General features: G+C 39.0%; 1 protein-coding gene across 1 annotated transcript in view; it reads right to left on the bottom strand.

The window, feature by feature from the left end:
- Positions 1-9,199: 9,199 nt before the first annotated feature.
- Positions 9,200-19,243, bottom strand: part of NDUFA5 (NADH dehydrogenase (ubiquinone) 1 alpha subcomplex, 5) — a 10,410-nt gene continuing 366 nt past the window's right edge. Inside the window, exons 2-5 of the mRNA XM_005882512.2 lie at positions 19,125-19,169; positions 18,590-18,706; positions 13,622-13,687; positions 9,200-9,367 (exon numbers count right to left, since the gene is read on the bottom strand). Coding sequence (XP_005882574.1) covers positions 9,266-9,367; positions 13,622-13,687; positions 18,590-18,706; positions 19,125-19,169 — 330 coding nt within the window. The 3' untranslated portion in view covers positions 9,200-9,265. The remainder of the gene's footprint in view (positions 9,368-13,621; positions 13,688-18,589; positions 18,707-19,124; positions 19,170-19,243) is intronic.

The raw sequence follows: 19,243 nt of genomic DNA, 5'->3' as shown, positions 1-19,243 counted from the left end.
GGGCACTGGGGGCGGGGCCAGGGGCGAGCACCGCTGTTACCGCGGGTTAATTTTGAAAGGGAATCGGACTCTAACCGCTCTCCCAGCTCCCTTGTACACTAGTGAAAGAGCACAGCTCTCTACGCTACAGATGTAAGAAATCAGGATTATAGAAAACTTAAACATGAAATGAGAATGAAGATCTTGACAAAGGAGAACTCAGATGTACAACAGTAGGTGCCTGCTTGCTTTTGTTAAATTTAGAACTTGGCTCTTAGCTTCCTGGCAACCGAAAAGAAAAGGGAGTCGGGAGCTATTAAAATAATTCCCCCTTTTAACTCAGGAGAAGGGTTGGATTGGTGTTGTTTTTTTTTTGTTTGTTTGTTTTCTATCATCATACATTCTTTAAATTGAGGTTTATAAAGAATTGGGGGAAAGGATCGTTTATGTTCCTATTGCAAATGTAGTAACAAATTTAATGTGGCTGCCTTAAAGTAATAGCTAACACTTATTAAGTATTTTCTTACTAAGCACTTTACCTATATATTTTAATACATATTTTTAAAGTTTATCTAGCTGTCACTCATGTGGAATCTAATGAACAAAATAAACTGATGAGTAAAATAGATCCAGAGACATGGAAGCATGCAGCAGACTGAGGAGCCTCAGAAGGAAGGGGGAGGGAGGGAAGAGATCAACCAGTGAACATTGCACACAGACAAAAGTGGGGTGCAGCCCTGGGGAGGGGATGGGGGGAAGGGACATATTTCTAATTTAATTCTTACAATGGTTTTATTAAGGAAGAACTGTGATTAGTTAGCCCCATTTTACTAATGAGGAAACTAAAGTTAGAGGTTTAATGAGAGAGGCAGATTAAACCCAGCAGTATGAGTCCTGAGCAGTGGTTCTCAACCTTCTGGCCCTTTAAATACAGTTCCTCATGTTGTGACCCAACCATAAAATTATTTTCATTGCTACTTCATAACTGTAATGTTGCTACTGTTATGAATCGTAATGTAAGTATCTGATATGCAGGATGGTCTTAGGCGACCCCTGTGAAAGGGTCGTTCGACCGCCAAAGGGGTCGCGACCCACAGGTTGAGAACCGCTGGTCCAAAGCCTCTAGTTTAAACTACTAATCTATACTATCATGTTTGATTTAACACCCTTTACTATTTTAAAAGATAAGATTAAGTAATAAAATTAAAATTTTGTTATATATAGTACAGGTTCATTCCTCCTTCATCATGTTCAATGTTTTCATTCCTTTATGTCTTTCTACTAAAATTATATTCTTATCGCCCTGGCCGGTTTGGCTCAGTGGATGGAGCGTCGGCCTGGGAACTGAAGGGTCCCGGGTTCGATCCCCGTAAAGGGCACATGCCCAGGTTGTGGGCTCGATCCCCAGTGGAGGACTTGCAGGAGGCAGCAGATCCGTGATTCTCTCTCATCATGGATGTGTCTATCTCTCTCTCCCTCTTCCTTCCTCTCTGAAATCAATAAAAATATATTTTTTAAAACTCTCATCATGGATGTTTCTATCTCTCCCTCTTCCTTCCTCTCTGAAATCAATAAAAATATATTTTAAAAAAATTATATTCTTATCTCCCAATAACTTCTTACTACTCTGTCATTTTTCAGTCTTCACCCTATTTTAAAAAATATGTTTGTTACTAATACAATATAAAAGATTGTCAGATAAAACTGGCTTTAATAATGGATTTATATGAAAGCAAATGCATTTAAACCACTGCATGCGTCCACATATTCATGAAGATCAGAGGAAAGGGGGAAGAGCATTCAGATAACCAGGGTTAGTCTTTTATGGGTAAATCAGGTGCGAATGGAGGTGTGCAGACAAGTGCTTCCACATACTCCCCCACTCCCATCTCCAAAATCATAGCATATCTTCACCCTTCTAGCTCTCCTCTTTCAAATTTATCATCCACTGACCTCCATGTATGAAAAAAACTAGGGTTAGGCATAGAGGCATGAGATGGAGAGAAGAAAACCTGGTGGCAGAGAGTGTCAAGCAAGTACTTCACAGTGTGAAATGTGGCTGGATACCCACTACATGTTCACATTTTATTTATAGTTCACTGTGGAGATGATCTTATACAACCATATGGGCCTAATTTAATTGCTAGGCTTCCAGGCACTCCATTCTATGCAGGTTGGAAAGGTTATTAGCACGTCAAAATTACATACACACACAGTAACTATTTGGTTGTATAAAATAATTGTAAATGCAAGATGAAAACAACCAATGGGAAAGAGTCAATTCTTAAAGTGGAAAAGTAATTCTATATCATTTTATATTTACTGGTCACAATAAACCTGTACATTTTCTTGGGATTTATTGCCCAAAATGACTTATCTTATTTCTTAGGAAACACCTACCTTTATTTATCTCAGCATTTATTATACAATAAATGCTTTGTTGTTTGGCTTTTATTTATTATTTTATTTTGTTGTTGATAGTATTACAGATGTCCCCCAATTTCCCCCCCCCCCTTTACCCACCTCCTCTCAGCCCCAGTTCTTTATTCTTTTAAAGATGTCATCTAGTGGCTTTATGAAATCAAGCATTTCGAAATATTTCTCATTTTTACTTCAGGCTAAAATGTGTTTTGATATAAATGAGTGAATTAAAACACACATTAGAAGAATTTAGAAAACCAAGGACCTAAAGTTATGCTTTGGAAATCATCTATATGGATTAAATTTGTGAGCTAGTGAAGAGACTAGAAATACAGATAGTATTTCCATAGTCCCTTTTCTGTACCCATAAGGAACAGCTGTGTTTGAAAATTAGGACTTTCCCATTTTTGAAAACTAATATGGGCATTTACTATATATCCTGTGACACATTCAGTGGGCCTGGAGAAATAGAATCATAGAAACAGAATCAAACACATTAATACTTCTATGGTAAAATACATCATATTCACATTAAAGTGGGGTAAAGACTACAATACTAGTAGCCTTATGTCAATTCCAGTCAGATTGTGCTTCCAATGAGTTGTGAAAAAGTTTTCTGTTTTCCAACATTTTTGGAGTTCAGCCTATCTGAATTATCACCATGGCTGTCAGAAGAAATTAGAACTAGTCCAGCGGAGAGGCCTGTTTGAAAAGCCTGCTGAACATCAGGTGAAGAGACAACTTTTTTTTGGTGGGGGTGGAGGGAAGCGGACATTGGTTAATAAAATTATGTAGGTTTCAGGTGTACAATTATATAATACATCATCTGTATATTGTTTTGTGTGTTCACCATCCAAAGTCAAGTCTCTTTCCAGCACCATTTATCCCCGTTTTACTTTCTACCTGTCCCCACCCTGCTCTCCCTCTTGTAATCACCATACTTTTGTCTATGAGGTGTTTTAATCCCTTCAACTTTTTCACACAACTCCACAGGTGTTAGTCTTTGACAGCTGTTAGTCTATTTTCTGTATCTGTTTCTATTTTATTTTGTTCATTAGATTCTGCATATAAGTGAAATCCTAAAGGCAATACAGCAAGTCTTCCCGTTGTTCATTAGATTCTGCATATAAGTGAAATCCTAAAGGCAATACAGCAAGTCTTCGCGTTGTAGTAAGTCCCAAAGTCAGCTACTTAAGAATCTTGATCTCCATTTGACAGACTGCTTTCTTTCCTTTTTATCTAGTATTTTAATCCTCATTGTTATCCATGCAAATAAACCTGCTTTGCATTATAACAAAAACTCACCTTCACCTCTCTACATTTTAGGTCAGTGTGGCTCAGTGGTTGAGCGACACATGAACCAAGAGGTCACCTGTTCAATTCCTGGTCAGGGCACATGTCCAGGTTGTAGGATTGATATCCTGTAAGAGTGCAGGAAGCAGCTGCTGATTCTCTCTCATCAATGTTTCTATCTCTCTAAAAATCAATTAAAAATGTAATTCATTTAGAGAGAGAGAGAGAGAGCCATCTTTGTTGGCAGTTAATTTGCATATCCTGCTGATTAGCCAATGCGAAGCATAGCGGAGGTATGGTCAATTACCATGTTTGTCTATTTTAGATAGGATTTTGTTGTTGATAGTATTACAGATGTCCCCCAACTTTCCCCCCTTTACCCACCTCCTCTCAGCCCCAGTTCTCTATTCTTATAAAGATGTCACCTAGTGGCTTTATGAAATCAAGCATTTCAGCCCAGGGCAGTTATGACTTATACCTATTATCCTTTTAACTTCTTTCACTCTCAAAATCATTAGAGGTTAAATAAAAAATCATAGTTATACAGATATAAACCATTTTCACCCCAAAATGAAGCATGCCCATAAATTTGAATATTCTGCATTCAGTCCACAGATAGAAAGGGGGCATTGATTTTGCTGCCATTTTTTTGTTTACAAAGCTCAAGTTGATCAGCTTTTCCCAGTTTTGAAAACTAATATGGGCATTTACTATATATCCTGTGACACATTCAGTGGGCCTGGAGAAATAGAATCATAGAAACAGAATCAAACACATTAATACTTCTATGGTAAAATACATCATATTCACATTAAAGTGGGGTAAAGACTACAATACTAGTAGCCTTATGTCAATTCCAGTCAGATTGTGCTTCCAATGAGTTGTGAAAAAGTTTTCTGTTTTCCAACATTTTTGGAGTTCAGCCTATCTGAATTATCACCATGGCTGTCAGAAGAAATTAGAACTAGTCCAGCGGAGAGGCCTGTTTGAAAAGCCTGCTGAACATCAGGTGAAGAGACAACTTTTTTTTGGTGGGGGTGGAGGGAAGCGGACATTGGTTAATAAAATTATGTAGGTTTCAGGTGTACAATTATATAATACATCATCTGTATATTGTTTTGTGTGTTCACCATCCAAAGTCAAGTCTCTTTCCAGCACCATTTATCCCCGTTTTACTTTCTACCTGTCCCCACCCTGCTCTCCCTCTTGTAATCACCATACTTTTGTCTATGAGGTGTTTTGTTTAATCCCTTCAACTTTTTCACAGAACTCCACAGGTGTTAGTCTTTGACAGCTGTTAGTCTGTTTTCTGTATCTGTTTCTGTTTTATTTTGTTCATTGGATTCTGCATATAAGTGAAATCCTAAAGGCAATACAGCAAGTCTTCCCATTGTAGTAAGTCCCAAAGTCAGCTACTTAAGAATATTGATCTCCATTTGACAGACTGTTTTCTTTCCTTTTTATCTAGTATTTTAACCCTCATTGTTATCCATGCAAATAAACCTGTTTTGCATTATAACAACAAAAACTCAGCTTCACCTCTCTACATTTTAGATCAGTGTGGCTCCGACACATGAACCAAGAGGTCACCTGCTCGATTCCTGGTCAGGGCACATGTCCAGGTTGTGCAATCGATATCCTGTAAGAGTGCAGGAAGCAGCTGCTGATTCCCTCTCATCAATGTTTCTATCTCTCTATTCCTCTCTCTCTAAAAATCAATTAAAAATGTAATTCATTTAGAGAGAGAGAGAGAGAGCGAGAGAGGAAATACTACAATCAAAATAAACTCCTTCCATCCCCAAAGTTGAGGGAAAGGTAGGAGAGGAGAATAACGAAGAGTGAAGCCTGGTGGCATATGATGGTTGCCACTAATGGCATCATATTCTTTCTATTCAGATGACAGACTACATCAACTTCTCCTGGTATAGAAGAGATAGCGACCCTCAGAGTTGATTCTTACTCCAAGTGGGTGCCACATACCCTGTTTGCCCAGGGCAGTTATGACTTATACCTATTATCCTTTTAACTTCTTTCACTCTCAAAATCATTAGAGGTTAAATAAAAAATCATACAGATATAAACCATTTTCACCCCAAAATGAAGCATGCCCATAAATTTGAATATTCTGCATTCAGTCCACAGATAGAAAGGGGGCATTGATTTTGCTGCCATTTTTTTGTTTACAAAGCTCAAGTTGATCAGCTTCTTTTGAATTGCCTGGATTATGGTAATTGAATAAAACATATGAGGAACTTAAGGAAAATTGAAATGGACCATTCTGAAACTCACTCACATTAATCTAGACGCCACTAAGCAACACTGAGTATCTTTAAATAGAACACATCTCCAATTGCTCAGGAAAGCTTAATCTGGAAGTTTATAGGAAGCAACTGAAAACATTTGAAAGAGTAAAAGCAATCGAGTGTAAGGTTGTATGGGCAGTTGGAATGGCAGTTATGAAATGAGAGGATGATGGACCACACTGCAATGCCTTTCAGATACCTACCAATTATCAGCCTGTGATCCAAGTGCAGATTTTTGCACAAAGTAAAATCCAGTTGACTACTTCTGTTCGTATTTATTCTTTATATGTACTTTGACAGAAAAAGTGAAGCAGGATCTAGATTCTTTTGGTACAGCCCATATAGCTCAGCAGGAGTGACATCTCAAGCATTCGTAAGGAATAATACAATGGTTAGGGCAGGAGTTCTGGAGCAAGACTGTCCTAGGTTCAAAATGTAGCTCCATATGTTACTAGTTATGCAACCCTGGGTATGTTATTACACCATCTCTGTGTCTCAATTTCTCCAGGATCCCCATGTTGCACAATTGCAGGGGAGCACTACTCACCTTGGATTCTGGTTTCCTTTTCTGAAAAATGAAGATAATTTTCAGGGTCTCACTCTTAGCTGTCATACAGATTTAATAAGTGAAATCAGTCAAGTACTTTTAGTGCCTGGCAAACATTAACAAACATTAGCTATTATCTATATACTAGAGGCCGGTGCACAAAATTCGTCACGGCTAGGGTCCCTAGGCCTGGCCGCTGATAAGGGACGATCTGTGGGGCAACCAGGGGGGCCCTGCTGGCACCCACTTTGCCTGGCCTAGGGCCTGCAGGCTGGGGGCAGCTCCTGTGTTGAGCGTCTACTCCTGGTGGTCAGTGCTCGTCATAGCGACCGGTCATTCCATCAGTCGTTCTGCTGTTCAGTCTATTTGCGTATTAGACTTTTATTATACAGGATATAAAAGCCTAAGCGACCGAACAACCAGTCGCTATGATGCGCACTGACCACCAGGGGGCAGAGGCTCCATGCATGAGCTGCCCCCTGGTGGTCACTGCACTCCCACAGCAGGAGCACTGCTCAGCTGACCAACGGGCGCCAGACGCCAGGCTCATGGCTGGCAAGCTCAGCTGCAGCGGCACGAGCCTTTCCCGCCTCTGCAGCAGCACTACCAAGCGGCAGCGGTAGCAGAGCAGCGGGGCCAGGATGAGCAGGAGCGCACAGTGCTGGCCTGGTCTTGGGCTCCTCCCCAGCCGCCTACCACTTCGTACACTACTACATCCCTTAGGGGGATGTTGGTCTGCGAGAGGGCACAGGCCAGGCTGAGGGACCCCACTGGTGCACGAATCTGTGCAATGGGTCTCTAGTTCTAATAATAATTACTACAACTACTACTATACTACAACGAACATTTCAACTGCAAACATCAATAGGCCCCCTTTTATCAATAGCTACGGGAGCTTTGTTGATGAAATATATAAGATACCCAAGAATCATGGGAGAACTGGGGCTAAATATATGACAAAGGCACATCAAGCCACCTTTTTATGGTTGGTTAAAAAATTATCCTGAAAGCATCTATGCAAACATGCCTTAGGATCAATCACATATTTTGATCTCAATAAATACAATGTATTACATATTAAAGCAAATGTTTAGAATTGAAAAGGAAATTATAAATCACAAATTCTACTTCTTTTACAGAGAAGGAAATAGGCCCTTCTGAGAAGTTACAACTTGCCTCCATTTAGAGTTCACAATGGCACTAGAATCATGGGAATGAGAAGCCCTGGACCTCACCCTCTCCCTCTAATGCTTTTCCCCACTTCCCCACAGAAGCTTTCCCCTTACAGTCTGGCTGCTGGAAAGTAACTCAATCCACTTCATTTAATATTTATTAAGCATTCAATGTACAGCTCTATAAGGGAATATATTGGGAAAAAGAAAAATATAATTTTCTCAATCTGAAAGATTCTGCTTTGCCACAGATAGCAAAATGCACATGCACATGCACATACACACAGACACCCAAAAGTACTATCTTTGAAGGAAAGAAATACCAAATTTAACTAAATTTTTAGAAAGATATAGGGCTAGAAAGAAAAGAGGACACCTGAGAAGTAATTTTATTTTTGTTTACCCTTAAACATATCAATTACTTTTTTCCTTGAACAGCTTTATGTTCTGTTTGAAAATCATCTACCTCATATTGGAAACTTAGTAAAAACTCCTTAGTGATTTCACTTGGAAGTTATAACCATACAAGATGTTTTGAAAATAAGCCTATCCATATGCCAGATAAACTTCAGAAACTCTTAATATCTCTTCTTGTACAGAAATTCTCTTTCTATTCTGATGTACTTTGGTTAAGGACGAGAAACCTAACTCCCTTAAATGAGACCCCCCCCAAAAAAAAGTTTTCCAACTACCACTGTAAATAAATCTTTCTTTCAAATACAAATCAATTTCCTCAACTGTACAATCAATTCTAATTTATTGGTTTTTACTCTTGCTACTTCACTTCAAATAGTGACCTATACATTTGTTTAAGCAATAACTTCTTTTCTGGTTTCAAAACACGTAAGAATTTTTCCAATTAACTTTCAAATCTTCCTAGAACCTCTATTTAAAAATATATTATCTTTGAAACTAGAAGGGGGGCGGGGAGGGTGTCCCTCAGCCTGGCCTGTGCCTTCTCACGGTCGGGGACCCCTGAAGGGATGTCCGACTGCGGGCTTAGGCCCGCTCCCTGGGGAATCAGGCCTAAGCTAGCAGTCAGACATCTCTCTGGCAGCCCAGGGGGGATGTCTGACTGAAGGCTTAGGCCCACTCCCCACGAAGAATGGGCCTAAGCCACAGTCGGATATCCTTAGTGCTGCTGAGGAGGTGGGAGAGGCTCCCACCACCGCTGCTGCACTCGCAGCCCTCAGCCCGGCTTGTGGTTGAGCAGAGCTCCCCCTGTGGGAGTGCACTGACCACCAGGGGGCAGCTCCTGCATTAAGCGTCTGCCCTCTGGTGGTCAATGCATGTCATAGCAACCGGTTGTTCCGCCATTCGGTTGATTTGCATATTAGGGTTTTATTATATAGGACAATTTGAATGCTTTAACAAAAACTGATTTGCAAGTCCCTGTTACCATAATTATCAGTTTTTACAAGTCTCCTAAAAACGTTCTGCATTATCAGTTTTCTTGATTCTAAGATGTCAATAATATGGAAACATTTTTGATATAACAGAACATTTAATCACATCATTTTCCCTTCAACACGCAAGTTATTTGATGATGATTATATTGGCCATTTCCATTGGTTGGCAGGAGGCTCATCCACTAAAGGCTCCCATGGCTTCCACTGTATCATTTTTCTTGCCAGACTTAGTTCATTTTCAGCCTGTCAATAAAATATTTTAAAAAAATCATTTGCTTATACTGTTTCATAGATATTTATCATAGCTAATAACTAAAATATAACTACTAGAGCTACTATTTTCATAGTCGTACCTAATAAGCTGTTCTATCAAATGTTGATTATTAATTAACACATTGTATGCGGGAAATGTATTTATACGTTTTACGTTGACTCTAAGAAGTAGAGCCACCTGTTAACGCGCGATAAAAACTACCCGCAAACAATGTATTAATATTACCTTAACTGTCAGTTATGTAACTACCAAGAGTAAGAAAGAATAGATTTTTATTTCTTCTATTTGATTAAAATTTGATATTAGATTCTAGTTCAAAAGTTTAATTGATGAGTTTTTTAAATCTTAATTGTCTATTTCACCATTAGACTACAAATTCTTTGAGAAGCAAAAGTATGTCTCTTCATTGATGTCAATGGCTTTCAAATTTTATTTTACCACAGTCCAGAGTAAAAACAAAAGAAACAAAACAAAATTTTACCAAGGGATCTATAACACACACATATAACTCAAAGAAAAAAATATTACATTTACTAGCTGTGATACACTCTATATTCTATTGTATTTTTTAACAAATTTTTTTTACTGATTTCAGAGAGTAAGGGAAAGGGAGAGAGAGAAACATCAATGATAAGAGAGAATCATTGATCAGCTGCCTTATACATGGCCCTGAGCCTGCAACCCAGCACGTGCCTGGTTCATAGTTCAACACTCAACCCCTGAGCCATGCCAGCCAGGCTCTGTTGTATTTTTTTTAAGTACTAGACACAACCCACTTGTCTGATTTCATGACCCATAATCACTTGAGACCAGTCTGTAAAACAGTGATCTATGGAATGTAGAATGCAGTAGGCGCACAAAAATATTTTTGATTGAACTAGTTTCCTTAATCAAATTGTTACATTCGCTTTTTCCTTTTAAATACAATTCATAACACATCTAACAAATATATTTTATGTATCTTATTATTTCACATTTTTTCTAGAACAAAGAAACCTATGACAACTCTGGCCAACTTAGAAGAACACTGTTGAACACTTGTCAGGATGTCATGGAAGGAATTCAAAACAGAATAAGTGCTTAGATTCATCCTAGCAGAAGCTATAATTCTCAAGTGGTTCAAAACAGCCAATCTATGTTTAGCAGCAACAGTCTAAAATGTATATAAACAATGAGTTAAATAGTAGACTAAACAAAATCTGGAGGTAGAAGTATTTACCAAGGCTGAAATAAGAAAACAGTATAAATACTGATTAAAAATATCCCTTAGAATGGCCATTTCCCTGATCTGGGTCTCTTGAATATTCATGCTTTCTCTATGCCCCCAAAGCACCGTAGTGTGGGGAGGCTGTCCAGCTCTAACCATCAGTGAAGCCAGCCTTATTTCAGAGAGCTGGACCCCGTTGCATTACAGCCCTTGTAGCCCATTCCTTCCCTCGTCTCTAGCTTCTGACACACTATCCTTTCCTCATCCCTCTCTTACTATAGCTCTAGAATGGGCTGTCCAAAATGGTAACCACTATCTACATGTGACTACTGAGTGAGCACTTGCAATGTAGCTAGTTCAAATTCAGATGTGCTGCACGTGTTAAAATACACATCAAATTCTGAAGATTTAGTATAAAAAAGAATGTAAAATATCTCAATTTTTTTAATACTTATGTTTCAATAATATTTTAGATATATTGGGTTATATAAAACACTAGAGGCCCGGTACACAAAAATTTGTTCACTCGGGGGCGGGGGTCCCTTGGCCCGGCCTGCGCCCTCTCGCAATCTGGGACCCCTCGGAGGATGTCCACCTGCCAGCTTAAGCTCGCTCCCCGGGGCATCGGGCCTAGGTGGCAGTCAGACATCCCTCTGGCAGCCCAGGAGCCCTCAGGGGATGTCTGACTGACATCCTTAGTGCTGCCAAGGAGGCGACCGGTTTTTCCGGCATTAGGGTCAATTTGCATATTACCCTTTTATTATATAGAAATAGTAACCTTATATTGCCCATGAAAATGTGCAGAACTGCAGAACTGACTTAAAAATACTTAATGTATCATGAGACTACAATTGCTTGATAATTTATCAACTAAAGTCATGATCAAAGTGAAATCAGGTAGGAAAAAAAGATTAGGAAGAGGACAATAATAATAAGTTTGCAGTAAGTTCCCATACTCTACATCTAGTACCTTATGCTAATGAACAGAAAGGCGAGGAAAATAGGCCTCTAATGATTGAAACAGGACATTCATCAAAAGTTGTCTGAATGCCCTATTTTTCTTTTAACGGAGCCATCTAACAATGCTTTTAAATATGTCTATTAGTGAAATACTTCCCTAATCTACAATAATTTCAAATATTTCCTCTTATTTATCCTTTGATAAAAGGCAAGAAAACTTAAGAAAAAATGATTACATTTTTGAAAAATTCAAAAAAATCCTTACTAATAAAAGGCTAAGTAGTCACCACGCCGTCACAAGATGGCTGGGCGCACAGCGGGCACACGCAGGTGGGCGTGGCTGGTCTTGATGCTGCAGGCGCGGCACGGAGCCTGCCTGGGAGTCCCACCTCCTCCCAGCTCCGAGTGCGGCCAGGCCTGGGGGTCCGAGGCCGGCCGAGACCCAGGCCCAGGCAAGCCGTGGATGGCATGGCGGCAGCTGCTATGAGGGCCGAGGCTGAGACTCAAGCCCAGGCAAGCTGCAGCTGGCATGGCGGCAGCTGCTGCAAGGGCCGGGCCGAGGCTCAGAGGTGGCTGGCAATGGCAGCAGCAGCGGCGCGATGGGGGCGTCGCCTTCCCCTGATCATCCCAGTCGCCTCCCGCAGAGGGAGGCCAGAGGCAGCAGCAAGAGGGTGATGGGGGTGGTGGCTTCCCATGATTGGCCCCTCGCCTCCAGCAGAGGGAGACCAGATTGCAGCTTAGGCCCGCTCCCCATGGGGAGCGGGCCTAAGCCGTCAGTAGGACATCCCCTGAGGTCTCCCGGACTGTGAGAGGGGGCAGGTCAGGCTGAGGGAGCCCCCCCAGTGCACGAATTTTCGTGCACCGGGCCTCTAGTGTAAAAAATAAATGAAACAGAACTGAATATTTATAAGACTCACATAAGAGGAAGCCATGAGAGTTTTTGAGGGAGGATTATTTATCCAAATAAAAATTTTTAAAACCTCTACATATGGGAGATAATATCCAATTGAAGTCAAAAGACAAAACAACAGGCTAAAAAAAAATGTTTAGGCAATATGGCAAAAGATTAAGGTTAGTATCTCTTTTATTTTAAAACAACTCTCAAAGAAATATGTAAGAAAAACAAATTATAGAATAAAAATATCGCCTTAGCTGGTTTGGCTCAGTGGATAGAGTGTGGGCCCACGGACTGAAGAGTCCTAGGTCAGACCTCAGTTGCAGGCTCAATCTCCAGCCCTGGTCAGGGCTCATATGAGAGGCAACCAATCGATGGATCTCTCTCACATCGATGTTTCCCTATCTCTTCCCCTCCCTTTCCACTCTCTCTAAAAATCAATGGAAAAATATCCTCAGGTGAGGATTAACAACAACAACAAAATATTAATAATTGCCCTAGCTGGGTGGTTCAGTTGGTTGGAGTGTCATCCAGATAAGCCAGGGTTGTGGGTTTGATCCCCAGTAGGAGCACATACAAGAATCACCAATGAATGGATAAATAAGTGGAACAACAAATCAATGTGTGTCTCTCTCTAAAAAAGCAACTAAAAAATTTCTTAAATACTAATAATGCATAGAACATGAAATATAAGAACATTGTTTTTAACATTTAATCTTACTAGTAATTGGCGGGTAAATGCACAACTAAAAAAGGGGGGGGGCATCATTTCCCCCAATTTAATTAAAAATTGTAGTATTCTTACCAATCCATTAAAATTTGAAAGTATTTGTATCTAAAAAGATAAAATTATTCAAGAAACAGTAATATTGTATAACTAATCTGAACTAAGGTAAGGCTAATAAGAACATGCCCATTATATTTAAAGAATATAAAACTCCAAATTTCTAAAAGAAGCCTCATAAATTCAAGTTATAATCAATGATATTTAACTGCTATATACATTAGAAGTATTTTATACTTGCGATTAGTCTTATGTTTGATGAGTTGATAAAAGAAATTTAGTTTTCCTTTCTTTCTGGAATGTCAGTTTTGTGCCTCAATACATTATGTCTTTGAACTTTTGAAGCCAAACATCTAAATATTCAACTTTTTCTTTACCTGAAGAATCACCTCTTCTATTTGGCCACCCTGAAGCCTGTCTTCTAATTTTTTAACATCTGGTTCCTATAATTTAAGGGGAAAAAAAAAACACAGAAAAATATGTAAACACAATATCTGAATGTTTCAATATCATATATTTTAAAAACTCATATACAAAAAATGCACTTGCTGTAACAAATGTAATTAATTTTTCTCTCATTGTACACTTACTAATTTTTATCAAATAGTTGGTGGAAACCGATTTCATCTTTCTATTTTTATGTTTTTCTATCTTAATATTATTAAACATGTATTAACATGTTTATCAAGAGTAAAAAAAAATGATGCCTAATTCAGTCTTTCTAAAATATAGATTTTAAAATACCACTTTATTTTCTTATTATTTCCTATATTTCCTCTGACACCATTAGCATTAAAAATAGTAGCTAATCTATGACCCAGAATTGCACTCTTAGGTGTAAACTAAAAAGAAATGCATAATATGTTAATCAAATGACATGTTCAAGAAAATTCAAAGAAGCACAAATCACAGCTTCATATTACAAACAATCCAAATGACCACATATCATAGAATGAACTACAATGTTTGAATATAATACAATACTATACAGCCATGAGAATGAACAAACTATAACTATAAACAATGATTCTCTCAAAATTAGTATTATTAAGTGAAAGAAACCAGACACAAAAGAGTACATGCTGATGGTTCCATTCAAAACCAAAGCAAAAGGAATATGTGATGTCAGAGGTCAGTATAATTATCTTTAGGAGGATAATAACTAATTGGAACAAGAGAGGATTTTGGTGTTCTGGAAATGTCCTCTCTTTTGATTTGATGTTAACATGGGCTAGGTGTGATGATTTTGTGAAAATTCATGATTTCTGCACATTTCTTTGTGTATATAAATCCTTCAATAAAAGAAGTTTTTTTTAAAAAAAAAAGAATGCTAGTATAGTACATTCATGACATATATTTGCTTATTTTCTAATAGACTTGAGTTTTTTGAGAACCAAAAACCATGTCCTCTACATACATATGTAAATAAGTATAAATATGGTGGGGGGGAGGGCGGGGTTTGTCCAGAAATGGAATAAAGACCGGGAGAAGAACAAAAATATTCTCTACAGGAACTGGCATGTCCTGTCTCAGGGCATATGCTGGTGAACCCAGGATATCTGCACAGCTTGTTCCTTCACTTCTGTGCAAATCTTCCCTTGTATACGATCTCTTTAGGGAGGACCACGTGCAACTGTGTTAAGCACTTTACATAAATTACCTCATTCAGTCCTAACAATAAGTGCTCAAGGTTGGTATTAGTATACCCCAGTTATAGATGAGGAAATTGAGACAGAGAATATGGACAATATGCCAACAGTCATTCAGCAAATTAGTATTAGAACTGAGATGAAATTATTGAACAGGCTACAAACCAGTGCTTTACACCAATATGCTGTTACTATCTTTCTAGTATAATCTGTAAAAATATTTACTTTTATTTCCATTTTAGGCTTAGAAAATAGATACTTTACAATCATAACAATATTCACGGAGACTCTGCGTGGCTTTAAGAAGAGTTAAAAATCTGTGGTAATTTAACCAAAAACAGGAATCAGCAATATAACTGTTATGTAGTGTAAGGGGTTGTTAAAAACTATTTGTATTTAGCCTTTTGGATAAACAAACATTTCTGAGGGACCTTATATGAGTGCCAGGTACTTTTCTAGGTTCTTGGATACAAGACGAATGCAATCATCATTCATTAGTAACTTATGGACTAGTCGAGAAGACATAAATAAAACGCGACGTGATAGGTACAATGGAAGCAAGGAAGGTGTCAATCTCTACCCAGGGATGTAAGAAAACGTTTCACAGAGAAGGTAATGGATCTTGAGGACTGAGTAAGAACTTCCAGATAGATAAGGAAGGTAAGCATTTCAGGAAGGGGGCAGGTGGGGAGAGAAGACAAAAATAAAGTTGCCTGGAATTCCCATAATTGTCAGCAGTGTGGTATTGCTGAGCATAGCGCACAAAACAGGAAATGGTAAGATAAGATTGGGAAGATAACCTAGAGCCAGACCTTGGAGGCCTTCCATCCATCAGGGATTTTATCATGTAAGCCAGTGGTTCCAAACCTGACTGTACATCAAAATAATGCAGATAAGGACAGAAAGTTGAGTTTCCACAGCCAGCTCAGCATAAACCTATAAACTCAGTCTTTGAGCAACACTGACAGAAAACCATGGTAAAGTTTTTAAGGAGAAAGACACTGTAACTCACATATTGAAAAATATCACTGCCTTAACCGGTTTGGCTCAGTGAATAGAGCGTCTGCCTGCAGACTCAAGGGTCCCAGGTTCGATTCCGGTCAAGGGCATGTACCTTGGTTATGGGCACATCCCCAGTAGGGGGTGTGCAGGAGGCAGCTGATCGATGTTTCTCTCTCATCGATGTTTCTAACTCTCTATCCCTCTCCCTTTCTCTCTGTAAAAAAAACAAAATATATTTGAAAAAAAGAAAGAAAAAAAAGAAAAATATCACTGTACTGGCAGTGTAGGATATACAATAATGTAGAATGGGACTATAAACAGACCAATCAGTTAAAAGGCAAGCAACTGAAACAGCACAGGCCAGGGAAAACGATTTTAGAACTAGTAAGTGAAAGAAATGACAGTGAACTATTCTTCACTTGACAGTGGCTATGAGAGAAAAGAGAAACAGGGCAAAAGTAAAGGAAAATATAAAAAGTTTTCTTTTTCTTTTAAGATAGAACAATATAACTACATTTTAAGGCTATCTGAGAAGGAAAGAAGAGAAAGAATAAAACAGAGTTGAAGACATTCACCTTATGAAAGGAAAAAGGGAAATTTCTTTCTCTGTAATGGGAAAAAAATATATAAGCCCATTGTCCTTAAGAAAAATTAAAAGAAATGCTAATTTCTCCTTTAGAGAATTTAGCCTCCACAATTAAATTAATTCCACAATTACCAAGCTAAAAGTTCCACATCAAATTGCATTGTTTTGTTGTATACCTAAGGAAACGATAAAAGCTCTTTACATTAGACTACTTACTGCATATATGTCAATTACTTTTGGAGTTTATGAACATAATTTTGGATAAGTGCAAAAGTTCATGAAATAAGTGCTAGTGTGGGAATTTGACAATAGTGTAATATAGTTTGGTATAAAAGAATCAAAAGTGGTCTACTGTCTAGAGCAGCGGTTCTCAACCTGTGGGTCGCTACCCCTTTGGGGGTCGAACGACCCTTTCACAGGGGTCGCCTAAAACACACATATAATTACATATTGTTTTTGTGATTAATCACTATGCTTTCATTATGTTCAATTATAACAATGAAAATACATCCTGCGCCCTAACCGGTTTGGCTCAGTGGATAGAGCGTCGGCCTGCAGACTCAAAGGTCCCAGGTTCGATTCCGGTCAAGGGCATGTACCTGGGTTGCGGGCACATCCCCAGTAGGAGATGTGCAGGAGGCAGCTGGTCGATGTTTCTCTCTCATCGATGTTTCTAACTCTCTATCTCTCTCCCTTCCTCTCTGTAAAAAAAATCAATAAAATATATTTTAAAAAAAAAAGAAAATACATCCTGCATATCAGATATTTATATTACGATTCATAACAGTAGCAAAATTACAGTTATGAAGTAGCAACAAAAATAATTTTATGGTTGGGGGTCACCACAACATGAGGAACTGTATTAAAGGGTCGCAGCATTAGGAAGGTTGAGAACCACTGGTCTAGAGCCTTTGATTTGGAAGCTGTTACCTGCTTATATTCGTCTGCTCGGGCTCCCTACAAAATACCATGGACTGGGTGGCTTAAACAGCAGAAATTTATTTTCTCACAGTTCTGGAGACTGAAAGTCCAGGATCAAGGTCTGGCCGGGTAGGTTTCTTGTGAAAGCTATCTTCCTGGCTTACAGAGAGCCACCTTCTCACTGTGTCCTCACGTAGCACTCTGGTGTCTCTTCTCCTAAGGACACTAACTCTTCTGGGTCACAGCATCAGCCATATCACCTCCTTAACCTTATTACTTCCATAGAGGTTCCAGCCACAGGAACCTCATCGGGCTTCAACATACACATTCTAAGGCAGTGGTTCTCAACCTTCCTAATGCCGCGACCCTTTAATACAGTTCCTCATGTTGTGGTGACCCCCAACCATAAAATTATTTTTGTTGCTACTTCATAACTGTAATTTTGCTACTGTGATGAATCGTCATGTAAATATCTGATATGCAGGATGTATTTTCATTGTTACAAATTGAACATAATTAAAGCATAGTGATTAATCACAAAAACAATATGTAATTATATATGTGTTTTCCGATGGTCTTAGGCGACCCCTGTGAAAGGGTCGCTCGACCCCAAAGGGGTCGCGACCCACAGGTTGAGAACCACTGTTCTAAGGGGACACAGACATTCAGTCCTTAAAATGCTCAATAAAATTTTGTAGTTAAGTGACTAATGTGGTCCTCTTCTTTTTGCAAGAACGCACTTTGTAAGAGTTGCTTCTGACAGTTTTCTTTAAACACAACACACTTTTTTTTTGTTTTGTTTTCATTCTCTACTCTGAAACTAGAAAAAAAGGATGAAGATTGATGTATCTAAAAGACTGATGTAAAAAATAAAAGATCAATAAAGGACTGGGTAGGAAAGAGAGGTAAAAGAAACAGGCACAGTATTAACTTAGGAAACGGACTTGATCTTATTCCTTTACTCCAGCATCTATAGGGCCTTGCATATAGAAAGCTCTCAGTAAGCAGGTATTTGATGAATGAAAGAAGAGAAAGGATGGAAGAGAAGCATGGAAGGAAAAAGAATAGAAATAAGAGGAAAGTGAGCAGAATATGCAAAAAATAAGTAACTGCATTTCTGTTGTTGTTGTTAAATGTTGCCTTGGATACCATAAATCCAAGCAAGCAAAACTAAGTCCGCTACTTACCGCTTTCACCATATCCAGCCTCTCATTTGTAATCTCCTCTGTGTATTTTCTATATGCTGCATTTTTAGGGATTTGCTCAAGAACATCAAGAATCTTTGTGTACAATATTCTTAACCTCTGAAAAGACAAATCATACAAATGTCTGTTTTAAAATACCACCAAAAATCAAAATGGGACACTTTAAAAAGTTTCACAGCTTAAAGAAAAAAAAAAGACAACTGTTTTTTAAAAAACTTCACTTTAGCTGTAATTTCTTCATGTCTATGCCCTATCTATCTTGTGTGTGTGTGTATATATATATATATGATTTTTATTTATTTTTTCTATTCGAAGTCCTTCCATTGATCTCCTATCGATCTCTTTTACAATTTAAGGAAAATCGTTGTGGCACCAGATCAACTCTCAAGGGCTCAGGAGGAGGAGCTGTGATTCTGGGCTGGAAACGTCCCCGTCGCAGTAACCTTCCGGGGAACAAGGTCGCGGGGCTGCCGTCGTCCTCGGGGACGCGAGGAGAAGGCCGGACAGGGGTACCCACCTCGTGCGGCGTCTCGCACACCGCCAGTCCCACGAGGCCGGTGGTCTGCGTAAAAACAACACGCCGGTCAGGCCGGTGACCGCTCCGCGCGCCCCCCACACTGAGCCGGAGCAAAGCCG

This window comes from Myotis brandtii, unplaced genomic scaffold (genome assembly GCF_000412655.1).
Source record: "Myotis brandtii unplaced genomic scaffold, ASM41265v1 scaffold726, whole genome shotgun sequence".
Lineage (NCBI taxonomy): Eukaryota > Metazoa > Chordata > Mammalia > Chiroptera > Vespertilionidae > Myotis > Myotis brandtii.
The sequence above is the reverse complement of the archived record's forward strand: the minus strand, read 5'-3'. Positions and strand labels throughout refer to the sequence as shown.